Source organism: Aedes aegypti, chromosome 3, assembly GCF_002204515.2.
Source record: "Aedes aegypti strain LVP_AGWG chromosome 3, AaegL5.0 Primary Assembly, whole genome shotgun sequence".
NCBI lineage: Eukaryota > Metazoa > Arthropoda > Insecta > Diptera > Culicidae > Aedes > Aedes aegypti.
Genome location: NC_035109.1, coordinates 291446802 through 291462654, shown reverse-complemented (window position 1 = coordinate 291462654; position 15853 = coordinate 291446802). Strand labels below are relative to the sequence as shown.

Here is a 15853-nt window from a genome sequence, read left to right as displayed (position 1 = left end):
CGTGTTTTGAGACTTTCGGTATATCCAACTACATTTCATGGGAAGTGCACCAAAACTTAATTAACAAACCTTGCATCCACTAAGCTTTATCAAAGTTGCAGCAAATATACACACACGATTTCAGCTTTTGTTATTTACCAACACACGTTATATTGAAACCAAAGACAAATTTTAAAACCATAGACAAACAGACGTAACACCAGTGATGCATTTGAACGCGTTCAGTTCGCGTTCCAGTTCATTTTTTGGAACGGAGCGATCAAGTAGGCTTGCTCATTGTTCAGTTCAAAAAATTGAACTCTAATGAGCAAAAATTTGAACGCAGATTGTTCTGACAGATTTCACGGCATCTTATCGTGCCAAAATTGTTTATGAGGTGAACAAAGCAAGACATAATATATTCATTTATGATTGAATTGATTTTATTATTGATTCAAGACATTTTCCATGTAAATACCTAAATCTATGCTTTAATTACCATTGTAGTGCATTGCGATCTGAACGGGCCGTTCGAGAGCAGCGACAGGCTCCGGCTCGCAAGTTCACTGTCTACTGCGTTCTCGTGCATTTTTTGAACTTGCTCCGTTCAGTTTTGGCTCGCGTTCAGTTCAAAATGCATCACTGCGTAACACTTATTTTCTTAAAAATCCATCGTTCACACCATCTCCATCTGGGTGTGCATGTTTCACAAAATAATGTTTCGTGCAACAAGATCTGCAGATGGCGGTAGTGTGAAACGTCAAACACGAGGAAAACCCATGCACGCGCCTCTGGATGTAAGGTTTGTAACAAAGAGAATATGAAATGGTCGTTAAACGAATGGTCGATGAAAATTTTGTCGATGTTACGTGTGTTTGTCTGTGTTTAAACCAATGATTTGTAGAACAGTAAACAAAACATCAACCTCACAAAATAAAACGACACACGTTATGGTAATACTTGCGTGAAAAAAATGCACGGTGGTCTTGGATGGTTATTTAGTAGGACAAAATTTCTAATGTTTCATAACAGATTTCATTAAACTGGAACAGATTCTCAGGCAACGATTTTTATTGCATAATGTTTTTAAATGTATCTTTATAAACGATTGATTCATGATTGATGATAACAGATGAATTATACACTGGAAATTAATGCCTTGTATTAACCTTGAACTTTCAAGGCTTTTCGTTACGCTTTAAAAGCTTTGTTCTCTTCACCCAAGTAAAAATGGAGCAAATTTCAAAAATCAGTTTTCGCCGTTAAAATCGACAAATCGAAAAAAAACACACAGCAGTTTTATTTGCAAAATAAAAAGACTGTGTTTTTATTTTTTCCGATTTGTTGATTTCAGGGGCGAAAATTACTTTTTTGCAATTCCGTCGTATATGATCCTAGTTTTCATAAATGTACAACACGTGCTGAAAAAATCATCATTTTGCAACTTGTTGCTTAAATAACTATTTCATTTTTGGCGTTTACTTCATTTTTACTTGCGCCTTAAGGTGATCGGGTCATATCAATCCGGAGAGGATTTATCGTTTTCGCAATCATTTTTTAACCGTTTGTACTCAAATTTATCGTTCAGCCATATATTTTGTGAATTCGAGAACATCCTGGTTTGATTGGACTCAACCACTCAGAATCAAGGCTTTATACAGGGTGTCGAGTAACCAACTCTTTTCCCATATTCTTCTTTGTTCGTTTCCCGGCTTTATTATAATGTTTGACACGTGCTTTGCTTTGCACGCCACACCACACATGCAAGCACAGTTTTCTGCTTCTCGCCCCGAAAAAATCAAAATGAAGATTCGACAAATCAACAATCATACATTTTTTAAAATAATTAGTTAAGGTTAAGCACGTCTTATCTTGTTCGTTGGAGGTCATTGTCTATAAAATTGTCGCTAATATATATGACAAACATAATCTAAAGATTCAGAAGTACAAAACTCCTCCTCAATATGAAGAAGTGATTTCTACTTTGAAATATACTTTACTCAATGATATTAACCCCTCTACCGGCAGCTTCCTTTTTTACCGCTGAAAAAATATTCAAATCGCGATAACTTTTTTGTTTCTCAATAGTTTTACACCATTTTTTCACAAAACCTCAAAAAACTCTTCCAGTTTAAGAATCCGTGTCGATATTATTCATTTGTGATATAGTTTTGAAGATATTCCGATGTTCCTTGGGGGACCGACATTTTCCATATAAAATGTCTTTGGCTTCCACTTTGTTCTCGGTCAATTTTTCAAAAAAATTAAATGTGTTCTAAACAATGCCAGGTAATATGGAGCTACTCTGAAAAAATCATACAAATCGGATCAGTATTTTTGGCGAAATCTGAAAATTACATTATAATGTTTTTTTTTACAGTTTTGAAGATCTTTATTTGTCCAGTGTGGTACCAGAAACATAAATGCTCATTACTCAAAGACAACTGCACCAAATTGCTTCATTTTTTCACAACATACACCCGATTCTGTTTTTGCACGGATATTTTTTACACGGCCGTGCAAAAAAAGTTTCCATACATTTTGTTTCCGCCAAAACCTTATTTTTGCATGAAACGTCGAGAAATGGTGTTACTTTTTTGCAGGGTTTTTGGAATTTTGAACTGAAAACTTTTTTTGCACGGTACGCATCCCCCGTGCAAAAACAGAATCACCCTCGCATTAATGTATCATTCCGAGAAGGGAATGTCCGAATATGATAAAAATTCTGTAGCCTGAGAAATTTACGTGGGTTATAGCTATGCGTCGGTCCCCCAAGGAATTTTGGAATATATTCGGATCCAGATGACCAATGATCAGTATCGACACATATTCTAAAACTAGAAGAGTTATTTGAGAGCTTGTGAAAAAATGGTTCAAAATTATCGAGGGACAAAAAAGTTATCGCGATTTGAATATTTTTCCAGCGGTTAAAAATGAAGCTGCCGGTAGAGGGGTTAAATAACGGTACTAGCCTGGAAGCCGCTAATGGAATATAATTTGCTACTTGATTTTTATTGGAATTCTTGTTCTTGTTTGATATCAAAGATTTACTGTTCTTTTAATCAACAGCTATTCTTTAAGGGTCAAGTGAGAACCAAAATTTCACTCACAGGCGTGCACTTAATTTTGTTAGGAGGGCTGTGTTTACAGATTAATTGCTACATTTTTGGAACTGCTGATAATGCTGAAACTGATTTCGTTTTCACATGTTAATGTTAGATACCTCTACCGCCCTCTTTCAAAAGCATTTCATTATTTGAGGGTAATGCATGATTGATGTTCGACATATTCTGGAATGGCATTAGACTATGGTTCGAAAAATCTCAGATGAAAATGTTTGCTGATATTATACTGACAACAATATAAAAAATGGATCGCTAAAGAACAGCCGATGATAAAAGAAGAAAAAATCATTGATGAAAACGTAAAAAAATATGATGCCGATAATCACTTCACAAGTGCAACTTTTGAAAGAATAACCGATAATTAAAAGAACGACAATTCTCTTGTTGGAAGTTGTAATACCTACAAAATTTAATACAGACAAGTAATGCAGGAGCTTATTTTCAAGGTCCCCCGTCTAAAGTCACTGTCAATTTTGAATTTCGCTGAAGACAATTGTGTTAGTCAATTTTTTTTGGCAGCTATCGCTCAAATTTTAACTCATACAGTACAACTCGAAAGAACAGCCTATTACTCAAAGAAGGGAAAATCATTGGTTGAAACGTTCACACAGGCATTATACAATAATGATGATAATTCATCAGAGATGTCTTCAAGAGACGGTAGTATTTCGTCCTACTTTATATCCAAACAATCCCACTGTGCCAAACCAAATCCAAAAAAACTCCAACCCAATCGTGCAGTGCATAAAACCGTTAAATAGTGCATCAAAAAGTGGAAGATGAGTGTCACAGAAAGAGTAGCTACCTCTTGTTGCATTTAACGATTTTGGTGGCGCCTCGTTTCAGCGGAACTCGCTGTTGCTGCTGCTGATCTCCGCCTCGGCCAATCAGCTCCAATTTATCGACCCTCTCGACGGTCACCGCCTGTTCCTTCTCCCTTCGGACGTCCTGAGTTGGCCTAATGAGCAGATTATTGCTGAAAATTTTATTACCCGGGCTGTGGTTGTTATTGCTGTCGTTGTTGCTTCGCATGTAGTTTTCGTTCTCCAAGAGATTGGCCCTGATTTCGCGCTTTTTCGAGGGACCTTTCCGTTCGCTGGTTTGCTGCTTGGATGTGGCTATCAGCTCAAACTGTTGCTGCTGTTGCGGGGACACTTTCTTCAACGATCCCGAGTGATCGGATTTGCTTCGAAGGCATGGCGCGACAGAAGATGGGTGGTGTTTCGTGCGGGTTAGTAGGGACATCATGGCATTCAATCGATTAAAAGATGCAACACGTGGATGAGTGAATGGTCACAAGGTTAGTAAATTTGGATTATTGAGTTGGATAGCTGATTGAATAGTGGTAATCAAGATTCTATGGATTGCGATTCAACAGTATTGGACAATACACTTACTGGTTTTTCGAGTATCCATACAAAATGGTCAACCGATTTAAATGAAATTTTCACAGCTTAGTGCTGCACTGCAAATCGAAAAAGTTGCAAATGTATTGTCCAATACTGTATCTAAGCTCGCAACCCATAGATTGAGAAGTACCACACATAATGGACCGATGCACGAGTTCACTATCTGACGTTTGAGCGGTGCCGTGCTATTTACGTGACCATGGCAACAAGTGAATTCGGCACCGCTCAAACGTCAAATTCTTGAACTCGTGCACAGGTCCATGTTAAACACTGACGGGGATGAATGTTTGAAGTAACTTTCAAGTACATACTTATCACTGGAGATGGAAGAACTCATCGAGTTCAAATGGCTTCTGTGCCTCGGCAGGGGAAGATCCAAATCTGCTAGACTGTTGGTGGAGCCACCACAGCTGAGACTGCCGGAGTACTTCTCGCGGTTTAAGGCACGCTTTGACCTGGGAATGCGGCGTAGCAAATTTGGGATTAGTTTCGCATCTAGGGCATTTGACGATAAGAGCACGTGAGTCACTTACTTGATTTGAGGTGCTTTGTACTGAATCCGGGCCTGCAACCTCTCTTTGGCGGCGGATATTGACTGACTGTTGTTGGCGTTCTTGGTAAGAAGGGCTTTCTCGCGGCACCATTCCACATGTCGATCGTACGCCTTGAAGCCAAAGCATCGCTCGCAATACGGGCAGGGTTCGTTCTGTTGGGAGAGACTTCGCTTCAGCGTAGGGCGTGGAGTCGTGGACGAGGAGTTTGCTGCCATGGCGTTCGAGCTGGTTCCGGTTGGTGTCAAAGTGCTGGATAGCGTTAGCGAAGTAGACATGAGGTTGTTCATTCCGCCGCCGCCGTCTCCGTAGTCCTTCCGCTGGGGAGTTGGAGTTTTACTTGTGCTCAGTTTCCGAACGGGATTTGTCTGGAAGTGGGCGAATAAAGAAAACATAGTGGTTGTTTTAAGAAATAAAAACTATTTATCAAATAAGGTCTACTTTATCATTATGCAGTCAAGTCTCCCTAAATCGATATTGAAGTAACCATCGAGTTAGACATGAAAATCAACTTTTTATATGGTTCCATAAATCGATATCGAGATACGAAATATCCGCTTAGGAAAGGTTGACTGTATTGATTATTTTGACGAAAATTGCGTTACTTCTAGAGACTCTATTAAACTTTCAAGTGAAATTGTGTCACACTCTAATGATCAGTAGGTCAGAGCCAGGGTTATAAAAATATAACCTTATCCTATACATCTACATTGTCAAAGACATACATACAACATTAACCCGTATACTGCCGTTATACGCATAATTGTCCCATGTTACTTTTTGTGCATTTTGACTTTTTGCCCTCAAACAGTTTATTTTTACGTATAGTTTTAGACAACACTTACCAAAAACTAACTTTGTTCGGAAACTCAATAAAAAGCAAGCTAAGTCAATTTGTCCCATTGTTGAATTTCCACGCATAACTGTTCCACTACTGTATTTCTACGCATAACTGTCACACTATACAATTTGCTGCGCTGATCTCGAACAAAATATTCAGTAGGCAATTTTTGAATTAGCTGGTGTTTGGGAAAATCGTTTTGAACATCTTCTTACGTTGGATTTGCACCCCATGCGGAACACAACCAGTTATATGTGTTTGTATTATGGGGATGCATTCATCATTCATGAGAGCCTGACGTCAAATTTGATTAAAATTTTCAATATCAAAATATTATTTCCCATCCGTTTTCCAATGAATTTCAGTTGAATTTTCAGGATTGATCACAAAATTCTTCTAGTTTTTGGAACCACGGTCATCGATTATAAATTTATCGTAATTTTGGATTCATCACGGGGAGTACTGAAATAATCCCACTTGAAAGTTTTTTTTTTTTTTTAATTCATTTATTTTGCAGGCTCAAACGCCATAATAGGCTTAACGGAGCCGAGTTTCATAATATAGGGTTCCCTAACTTAGTAGGGCCTTTCTTATTAATGTTTTTTACAGATATAGTTTTTTCCTCTAATAAAGTAAAAGAATTAGTTTTATCAGTCTGACTGCAGATCTGGGAACACTTATCCTGACAAACTTTTTTCGTCTCATTTTGCTTTCGAGTTGACAGCCGTCGTTTTGTTGATGCCCCGGCGATATAGTGTATGTCTATTGTGTCCGTACCTGATGTCGATGTATTGTCGTCGGGAGAATGTGAATCGTTGTTTGCTCGAGATTCTTCTTTGGCAAGAGAACGCCTGCCTCTTGCTATGATCTCTCCAAACGCATCTGGGGAGGAAGGTGCTGATTGCTGGTCCAATGGTGGGAAGTCTTCAGATGATTCGATTTGTGGTGTCGTAGTTGATGATTCGGTTGTAATGATGTTTGTCTCCCTGCACCTCTGGTTCGGATGTACTTCTTTGTCGCAGTATTTGCAAGTGAGTTTTTGTCCGGAGTAAGTGCATAGTGTCCTTTGTCCATCTATCACAATATAGGACGGGATGGGTTGCTTGAGTTTTATTTTCAAGGTGCGTACTCCATTATACACCCCCGGGAAATAGTGCTTCCACCGTTCCCTAGTTACGTTGTAGACGTCTCCGTATTGTAGCATGTGAGAGCGAACAGTGGTGTTGGACATAGAAGTAGGCAGATCGTGCACTCTAACAGTCACCGCTTCCGTATCTATATGCACAGGTATCAAAAATTTCGCTCCATCACAGAAGAAGTAATGCTTGCAGTCGTGTTCCTTATCATATTGGCAGGCCACTTCGTAGCTCACCATTTCGATATACACGCAACGATCGATGTTATGAAATTGAATGTGGTTGGCATCAGAGAGTTTTAATTTCATTTCATCCATAATAAACTGATGCATTTTAGCAGTATCAGGTTTTGATGGCAGCACCCCGAAATCAACAACAACGGTGTTTTTCCGAACACCCATTTTCACAAGAAGCGAGATTTTAGAAGCGAGTAAAGAAGCGCGTCCGGAAGATAATTGAGCTGCCCACTTGAAAGTAATCACTTTAGTTTTGAGTCCATGGCTTGCGACGAATCAATTTCATGATTTAGCAAACCATGTCTAAATAAAAATAGTTCGCCCGTATTTGGATGACTTGGCCACATGTTGGGTTGTTCCGAATACTGGTTCATTGGTGGAAGTGGTAATTATATTGCCGAATCTGAAACCTGGCTTGTGACATATCAATTTTCATCAATTTGCAAATCAAGCCTAAAGGTGGTTCAAATGGATTTGAATTATTTGACCACATGCCGGATTGTTCCGAATTCCCGGTTCCCTGAAGGAAATGGCCTCTAAACTGTCGGTTCTGAAACCTAGCTGGCAACATCAAACTTCATAAATTCCCAAATCAAAGAAAGAAGGGTAATTCATAAGTTCTTGGATGACTTGATAACATGCCAGGTTGTTTTGGATACCCTGTTTCTCAGAGGAAGTGGCCATTATATTGGCGGTTCTGAGACCTATGTTGCGACATATCAAACTTGATAAAGTCAAGAAGAAGTCAAAGTCAAGTCAAAGAAGAATAGTTTGAGAGGTTTGTGATGACCTGGCCACATAAGTATTGGGTTATTCCGGATAATTAGTTCTTCGGTGCAAGTGGCATATATGTTGGTGGTTCTAATACTTAATTTGTGATTTATCAAATATCGTGATTTTGCAAATCAAGTCCAAAAAAGTGTCAAATCGTGTGAAGATTTGTGTCGTGATTTTTGAGTTAAATATATACTCCGCAGAATAACCTTGAATTCGAAGACAAGTTTCTGTCAAGACTGTAGCTGGAAGAGTCGATATAGGAATTTATTACATATAATCTATCTTACTTACTCATCCACTCTTAATTTCACTAATTCATACATTTTCTGATTATCACACATACAGAAAGCTTTGGTTTCCATCTCAAACTATAAAATCGTATTTCTTCACTTCCCCACACGTGGCTCCGTTTGGCGCATGTCACATGAGCCCTCATTAGTTGCCTTTACATACTCTTGAGAATATACGTCCTCTACATTCGGTACAATGTATACGGAAGAACGGTAATCTACAACAGTATGCTTAGCACATAATTTGTCACTACAACTAGTGGGACTGTTATGCGTAGAAATTCACCAAAAACCCCGTGTTTCTAGGCATAACAGTCCCACTTTGAATTTCGTAGCTAAATTTATTTTATTCCCATAATACAAACTCTTCACTCTAATGAACACGCTATTCTTTATACTATCGTGAAGATTGTACTTTAATTAACCACACTCCTGGTCAATACGAGGCCTAAATGTGTTAAAATCTTTAATCGCGTTTTTCTCGATTGCATATTTTGGAACATGGGACAATTATGCGTATAACGGCAGTATAGGCCTGAGTGAAAGCAAAAATACTAAAACCCTTACCACTCAGCGAATACTTAACGGATTCAAATATTTTTTTGTCAGTATACTGGCCAACATATTTAGTTTCTAGGAGTGGCCGGAGGAACTTGGGAATGCTCATGTAGTCGGATTTATAGCGATGGGTCACTGGGTCAAGTCGGGTAAAAAAAGGCGATTTTTTGGGACATGCCAAGTTATCTTTATTTATTTCCAATAACATTAATTTTATTTTGCACAAATCATTAAGATCTGATATTCAACATTATAAATGAATAGTTTTGCACCATATCGAGTGTACCAGATGCGGCCACTCGGACTTAACGCCCTGAAGAACCGGCTCTAGATTTGTTAGGTACTAAACCGTTTCAAATTTCCAAAAGTATATATCGAACATAATATTTCACTAAAATGCGTTCCCATAAGCTTGACACAGATGTGAAGAGACAGATTGTACACTTTATCATAAGTTTGAGGCATCCCGGGAACCCGAAAATGGTCATTTCTAGGATCAATCAAATGCAGTTGTCATAATTATTCAATTTAATCGACTATCAGAAGGTTTACTTTGATGCGTTTTTCTTAAAACTCCTTGATATAGTGACCACATTATAGCCGATTCCGAACATTATCTATGACTTGAAGTTTGCCTACCTCCAGGGGCACAGAAGCACAGAACCCTTGTCGCAAGAACATTCCCGAGATTCTTTGACCACTTTTAGAAACAAGATATGTGTACGAACATACTGACAAAAAATAATTGAAATCCGTTAGGTATTAGCTGACCGGTGAGAGTTTTAATAATTTTTCTTTCACTCAGGCCTATACGGGTTAAGGATGCCTTCGCAACATATCAGTGGATTTCTTTCTCTACAAAACCAACATTCTGCCACAGTATAAGTCGCTAATTAGACGACAGAAACCTGATTGCCCATTTAGAGCTAATTTCCATCCAATGGGGCACAACACAACAACGTTATGCGCTAATGAAGAATCTCTATCAGCCATTAAGTCTTCTTAAGTATTTAGTTGGAATCGTCAAGATAAACTAGTCATTACAGAAGCAAGACAAAGCAGTACAATGTTCAATCCAAAAGCTTCATACACAGAGCAAGGCGATCGTTGATTTGCATTAAAAGATGGACAATCAACTTCTGCGTTACGTCAGCTTCGTTAGCATTGGTACATGTGTACATGTGTAGTTACTGATCGGTTACAAATTAAACATACGCGTCTGATCGTCAAGCTTCTACACTGGGTAGAGTTTGTAGAAACAATCGAATTTCGATTTCCCTTTCAATTTGAACTTTTCGAGTGCGTAGGAGCGCTGCACTGAATGGGAGATAAGATCACTAGTGATCATAGGCGTAGTCAGCATACACTGACCGAGGAAAAACATGTCATCATAATAAAATAATTACTTCAAATGAGAACCCTTCGAAAATTCTTGGTGTCCACCAAAATAAAATTATAATTTTGTCGGAAAATTCACCACGGATCTCCAAAAAACTCAAACTTGCAAAACAATGCCGACCATAAACATATACAGATCCCAAGTAACAATTTTAGTTTATGAATTACTTCCAGGGTACTATAAATAAATGCCCATAAAACCACGGTCAAGGCACTGTTGCTTTCATCGCATCCCCCAATACCTCTTGTAGATTAGATCGTGACTAGTTGGCCCACTCTAAAAGAGGCTATGAAGTGTATAATTATGTCACACGAATAAAGCAAAATAGCATTTATGGTAGCTATTTTGAGGCCACCTGTTCTAGATGAATGTTGCTTCATCTTGAAAATGATTTTATCATAACGTTGATCTTGCCGGATTTATTCCAACGTAAACAAACCAAAATAAGATCGAAACCATCAAATAATTATTTGTCTCGTAGTGCTTGGTAAATATTTGAAGAAATTTATTTTGATATAGTGCTCAAATCTTTAGTGCCGAGTGAGATTTACTGTGAAGTGTGATGAAAAAGTTAAATTGCGTGTCCCCCCTCTGAAAGTGATATATTTCAAGTTATTTAGCGTTTGCTAAAAGAAACCGCCAGGAGAAGAATAAACCATATTCAACATTTCTTGGTTTGTATGGGCAGTAATTGAGCTTCAAATTATATTTGGTCAGTTTAATCATCACACCATAGCATTTTATTAGCGAATTCATGGAAAAAAATTGATTTGAAAATAGTGAAATTGTGGCAACCGGAGTGAAATTAATATGCCGGAACCATAATTGATAGATTGTCATCGACAAATGCTGTTTTTTTTTTATCATAAATACATGAATAAGGGCACACTGCTATGATTCGGCATTTGTGGATATAAAATTGCCTTAATAAATGCTGATTGAAGATGATTCAGCTTTTTTTCGCTTTTTCTGGTAACTAAGCAGCATTTAACAAAGTTTGACAGTTCGGGCGTGATGTTTTGAAGAAAATACGCGAAAAAAATGAAAATGGATATCAGTTTTGCATTTTCCCATTGAAAATAAGTGTTCCTTAGTAATAACGCAATATTAGTGACATTGTATTGGTGTGGCAAGTAATAAATTTGCAATGCTTATAGTGTTTTCGCATCTTATGAGCCCCAATACTGATTTGGGAGGTATTAATAAGGTAAGTCATCAGAAACCAAGTGGAAGTCATGCAGCTTAAAAGCAGCTTTTATGACAACAAGCTGTATTATATCAGTCTTTATTCATAGCCGTAACAAATAAGAGTCGTTCAGCCATGGCAAGCAGTTTAAATAAGGTATTGTATGCTGCAATAAAGCTGATTTTGTAGTCACTAAATTTTGACTTTATATTTTGGCTCTAAAAGGTTTTGAAAACAGCCAAGAGCCGAATTACAAAATATCATCTTTTGGCAACGTTAAATGTCGCCTCTAAGTATTACAGCAATCACGTTACTGTCATAAAACATTAATAAATCCACATGAAAGCCAAGTTGCTTTGGAATTGTTACTTGGGATGGGATGTTTCTCTTGAATTCTACAATGCTTGGTTATGACCTGTTCTCAGTCTTCTAAACCGCTGTCAGCCCCCATCGACGCTTTCGTTAAATATTATCACAGGAGTTCGTCTACGAGCATTATACGGTGTAAATTTTCCAAGAACTTAGACAATTTCTATAGACCTCATGTTATATGTTTTTACTCTCTCTTAGTTTCTTTTAGGGGTCCTAAAAGATTTCACCAGAAACGCCTCCTAGGCAACCAGAAGTCGCATAAGAATTAACGTAAAAACTCGTGTACCTATGCAAATTACATCACACTCGTACAACACGGTGAACGAAATCGTTTGATTGACTCTATTTTTTGAGCTCATCAGTGCATTTTATTTTGTTTTCCTTGTACACGTACAAAGTAAGTCGCATAAATCCGTAGCAGCTGTCAACTCAACTTTTTTATAACAAATTAAGTCGTATAAGAACACCGCTAGCGCATGACGGCTCACCATAGTAGCATGTCCGAAAGAACTTGAAACTATTGGGAACCAGAGCTACAGGTCTAAAGCCCTAATATAGGTAGATCGTTGTGATGGCTATGACCGTGGTCATCATGTGAAGAACAAACGGACAATGCTGTATCGTGTCAGCACCGAGGAGGCAACCCCTCTAGCACGATGTAGGTAGCGCAACCCTGGTTAGGTGGCCTATCGAAGACTCTTCACCAACCACAAAAGGCAAAAGCAGAGCAAACGGATTGATTTTACGGCAACAGACCCGGCAACGAATAAAGGACAACGATTGGAAAGTTGGATCTTGGAACGTGAGAACTTTGAATGAACCCGCGCGTGTTGGGCGCCTGGCTCGTGAACTGCGGAAAGTCGGCGTGACGTGGCAGCTATCCAGGAAATACGCTGGCCGAGAACCGGAGAACGTGAATTCCGAGCGGTGGACCCCATCGCCAACACTTCATTCAAGTATTACATCTACTACAGCGGTGGCGACAGAGCAGAACGTGGAGTTAGCTTCATAGTGATTGGGAAGCAGATGAAGCGAATTATTCGCTGTAAACCGGTAAGCGACCGAATCTGTGTGTTGAGAATGAAGAGCAAGTTCTTCAACTACAGCCTGATCAGCATATATGCGCCAACGAATGATAAGCCCGATGACTTGAAGGAGGAGTTCTATGAAAGCCTGGATGAGGCTTACGGAGAGTGCCCAAAACAAGACGTCAAGATAGTCATCGGCGCAAATGCCCAGATCGTGCTAGAGGGATGGCAATCAGCAGTACCTACTTCGCACGAAAGAATATCCGCAAACACACCTGGCGACACCCGAGTGGTGATATCTGCTCCCAAATAGACCACGTGCTGGTTGATGGGCGACATTTATCAGATGTCATGGATGTCAGGACCTTCCGAGGCCCTAATATCGACTCGGATCATTATCTCGTTGTAGCTAAAATTCGGACGTGGTTATCCAGCGTCACGAGTTCCACAACAAACAGAACGCTGCGCTTCAATATACAACGCTTGTCGACTGATGGGGTAGCTGCAAGGTACCGCCAGCAGCTAGACGAGCAGTTGGGAAGAATCAACGTTGCTGGAGATGTTGACAGCCTGTGGGACCCTATCTACGAAGCTGCAACAACAATGATTGGCACTGCTCAACGACGAAGACAAAACGACTGGTTCGATGAAGAGTGCCAGACATGAAGAATGTCGCCAGAAGCCGTATGCTTGTGGCCGGTACCCGACAGAACAGAGAGCGATACAGGGCAGCGAGAGTCGAAGAAAAGTGAATCCACCGCAGAAAGAAAAGGTAGCACGAAGAAAGTGTGGTAGCTGAAGCTCAAAAAAGCATGAACCGGAATTATATGCGGAGATTCTACGCAACGGTCAAAGGTGCGCGGCACAATACCGTACCAGTGCACGCCATGTGCAATGATCGAGAAGGGAATTTGCTGATCGATAAAACGGCGGTGGCTGACAGGTGGAAGGAGCACTTTCAGCAATTGCTGAACGATGAAAATGGAAATGTAGCGAGGAACAGGATGAACATTGATGATGACGATCAAGCTGTGGACCCACCGACCATAGGAGAGGTTAAAAAGACTATCAGCGTGCTGAAGAACTGTAAGTCTGCTGGGAAGGACAAGATCCCGGTCGAGCTTCTCAAGCACGGAAGTGAGCAGCTTTACCAGTCGATCCACCGAGTACTTCTGAAGGTATGGGAGGACACAGAATTGCCCACCAGCTGGTTGGATGGCCTCTTCCGCCCTATCTACAAGAAAGGAAACAGACTGGATAGTGCCAATTACAGAGGAAGTACCCTGCTGAATTCAGCGTACAAAATTCTGTCGCGCATCCTGTTTAACAGACTGAGACCGCTCGAGGAGTCCTTCGTCGGCGAATACCAAGCTGGTGCAAATGATCCTAGACAAATTCCGGGAGTATAACTTGCAGATTCATCATCTGTTTATTGATTTCAAGGCGGCGTACGACTCAGTGAAAAGAAATGAGCTGTGGCAGATAATGTCTGAACATGGTTTTCCGGCGAAACTAATTAGGCTGATACGTGCTACGCTGGATGGTTCGATATCAAGTGTTCAGATCGCAGACGAGGTGTCAACCTCGTTCGTGACGTTAGACGTGTTGAAGCAGGGAGACGCATTTTCGAATTTACTGTTCAACATTGCACTCGAGGGTGCTATGTTCTGGCGTGCAGAGAAATGACACTATTATCACAAGGTCGCACATGCTTCTTGGTTTTGCGGATGATATAGACCTAATTGGAATCGATCGCAGGTCAGTGGAAGAGACCTTCGTGCCTCTGAAGATGGAGACAGCGAGGATTGGCCTGACCATTAATTCTACCAAAACGAAGTACATGGTTGCAGGTAGAGATAGAATCAGACATGGTGGTGTAGATGCTGAGGTAGTTTTTGATGGGGATGTGTTTGAAGTTGTTGAAGAATTTGTTTACCTTGGAACACTTGTGACATGTGACAACGACGTTTCCCGCGAAATGAAAAGACATTATGCGGCTTCGAATAGGGCCTTTTACGGACTACGTAACCAGCTTAGGTCCCGCAGCTTGCAAACGGAAACGAAATTCGCCCTGTATAAAACATTGATTCTTCCGGTGACTCTCTACGGGCACGAAGCGTGGACGTTGAAAGAGTCAGACCGGAAAGCTCTCAGTGTTTTCGAGCGTAAAGTGCTGCGGACAATACTCGGTGGGAAACTCGAAAATGGTGTGTGGCGCAGACGCATGAATCACGAGTTGTATCAAGTGTACAAAGATGCGAATATTATCAAGCGTGTATAATACGGCAGACTTCAGTGGGCTGGTCACTTAGTGCGAACGTCGGAAGAAAGAATTGCGAAAATAATATTCAGCAGGGAACCAGGTAGAGGTCGGCGGCTTCGGGGAAGACCACAAATACGCTGGCTGTACGCAGTGGAAGATGACCTGGCGACCCTAAACGTTCGGGCCAACTGGAGAAGTTTCGCCCAAGACCGACGAAGATGCAGCTCTACAATACGCCCGGCAATGGCGTGACGCTACGCTGTAGCCATCAAGGTCCCTGGGAAGTCGTCATGGCTCCCTAGGGGTCCGCGGACCATTGGTTGGGAAACCCTGGCGTAAACAAAGTGTCCACTTTCTAAAATGAACATTCCATGGAGTTTGTGGTAGGGTTTCTATAGAAACTCATCTGAAATATCAGAGTGAATTTATATAAAAAAATCTTCAATACATTGAAGGATCTGTGAAAAATTTCATCGTTAGATATTTTTTTTCAAAAATCACTCGAAAATTTCTACAATAGTTTCTGTAGAAAAATCTATTAGAATTATTCGAAGGATTTCTCAAAAATTACGTTTAGAAGCTTCTCTAAGGATTTGTCCATTAGTTTTCTTAATAATATCAATAAAACTTTATCTAGAAATTCTGGTAGAAAATATCCTCAAGCACTCATGAAAGAATTCTTCAAGATATTTTCTGTGGCATC

The 15853-nt window shown here is 40.0% G+C and overlaps 1 protein-coding gene across 14 annotated transcripts in view; it reads right to left on the bottom strand.

The window, feature by feature from the left end:
• LOC5578976 (putative uncharacterized protein DDB_G0277255) overlaps positions 1-15853 on the bottom strand; it is a 296522-nt gene that overhangs the window by 28371 nt on the left and 252298 nt on the right. For 12 of the 14 annotated variants that reach the window (XM_021848810.1, XM_021848811.1, XM_021848808.1 and 9 more), the window contains 3 exons: positions 5047-5432; positions 4825-4968; positions 3910-4290 (listed from right to left, as the gene is read on the bottom strand). In XM_021848810.1, coding sequence (XP_021704502.1) covers positions 3910-4290; positions 4825-4968; positions 5047-5432 — 911 coding nt within the window. The remainder of the gene's footprint in view (positions 1-3909; positions 4291-4824; positions 4969-5046; positions 5433-15853) is intronic. The other 2 variants (XM_021848816.1, XM_021848817.1) reach the window with 1 other exon arrangement.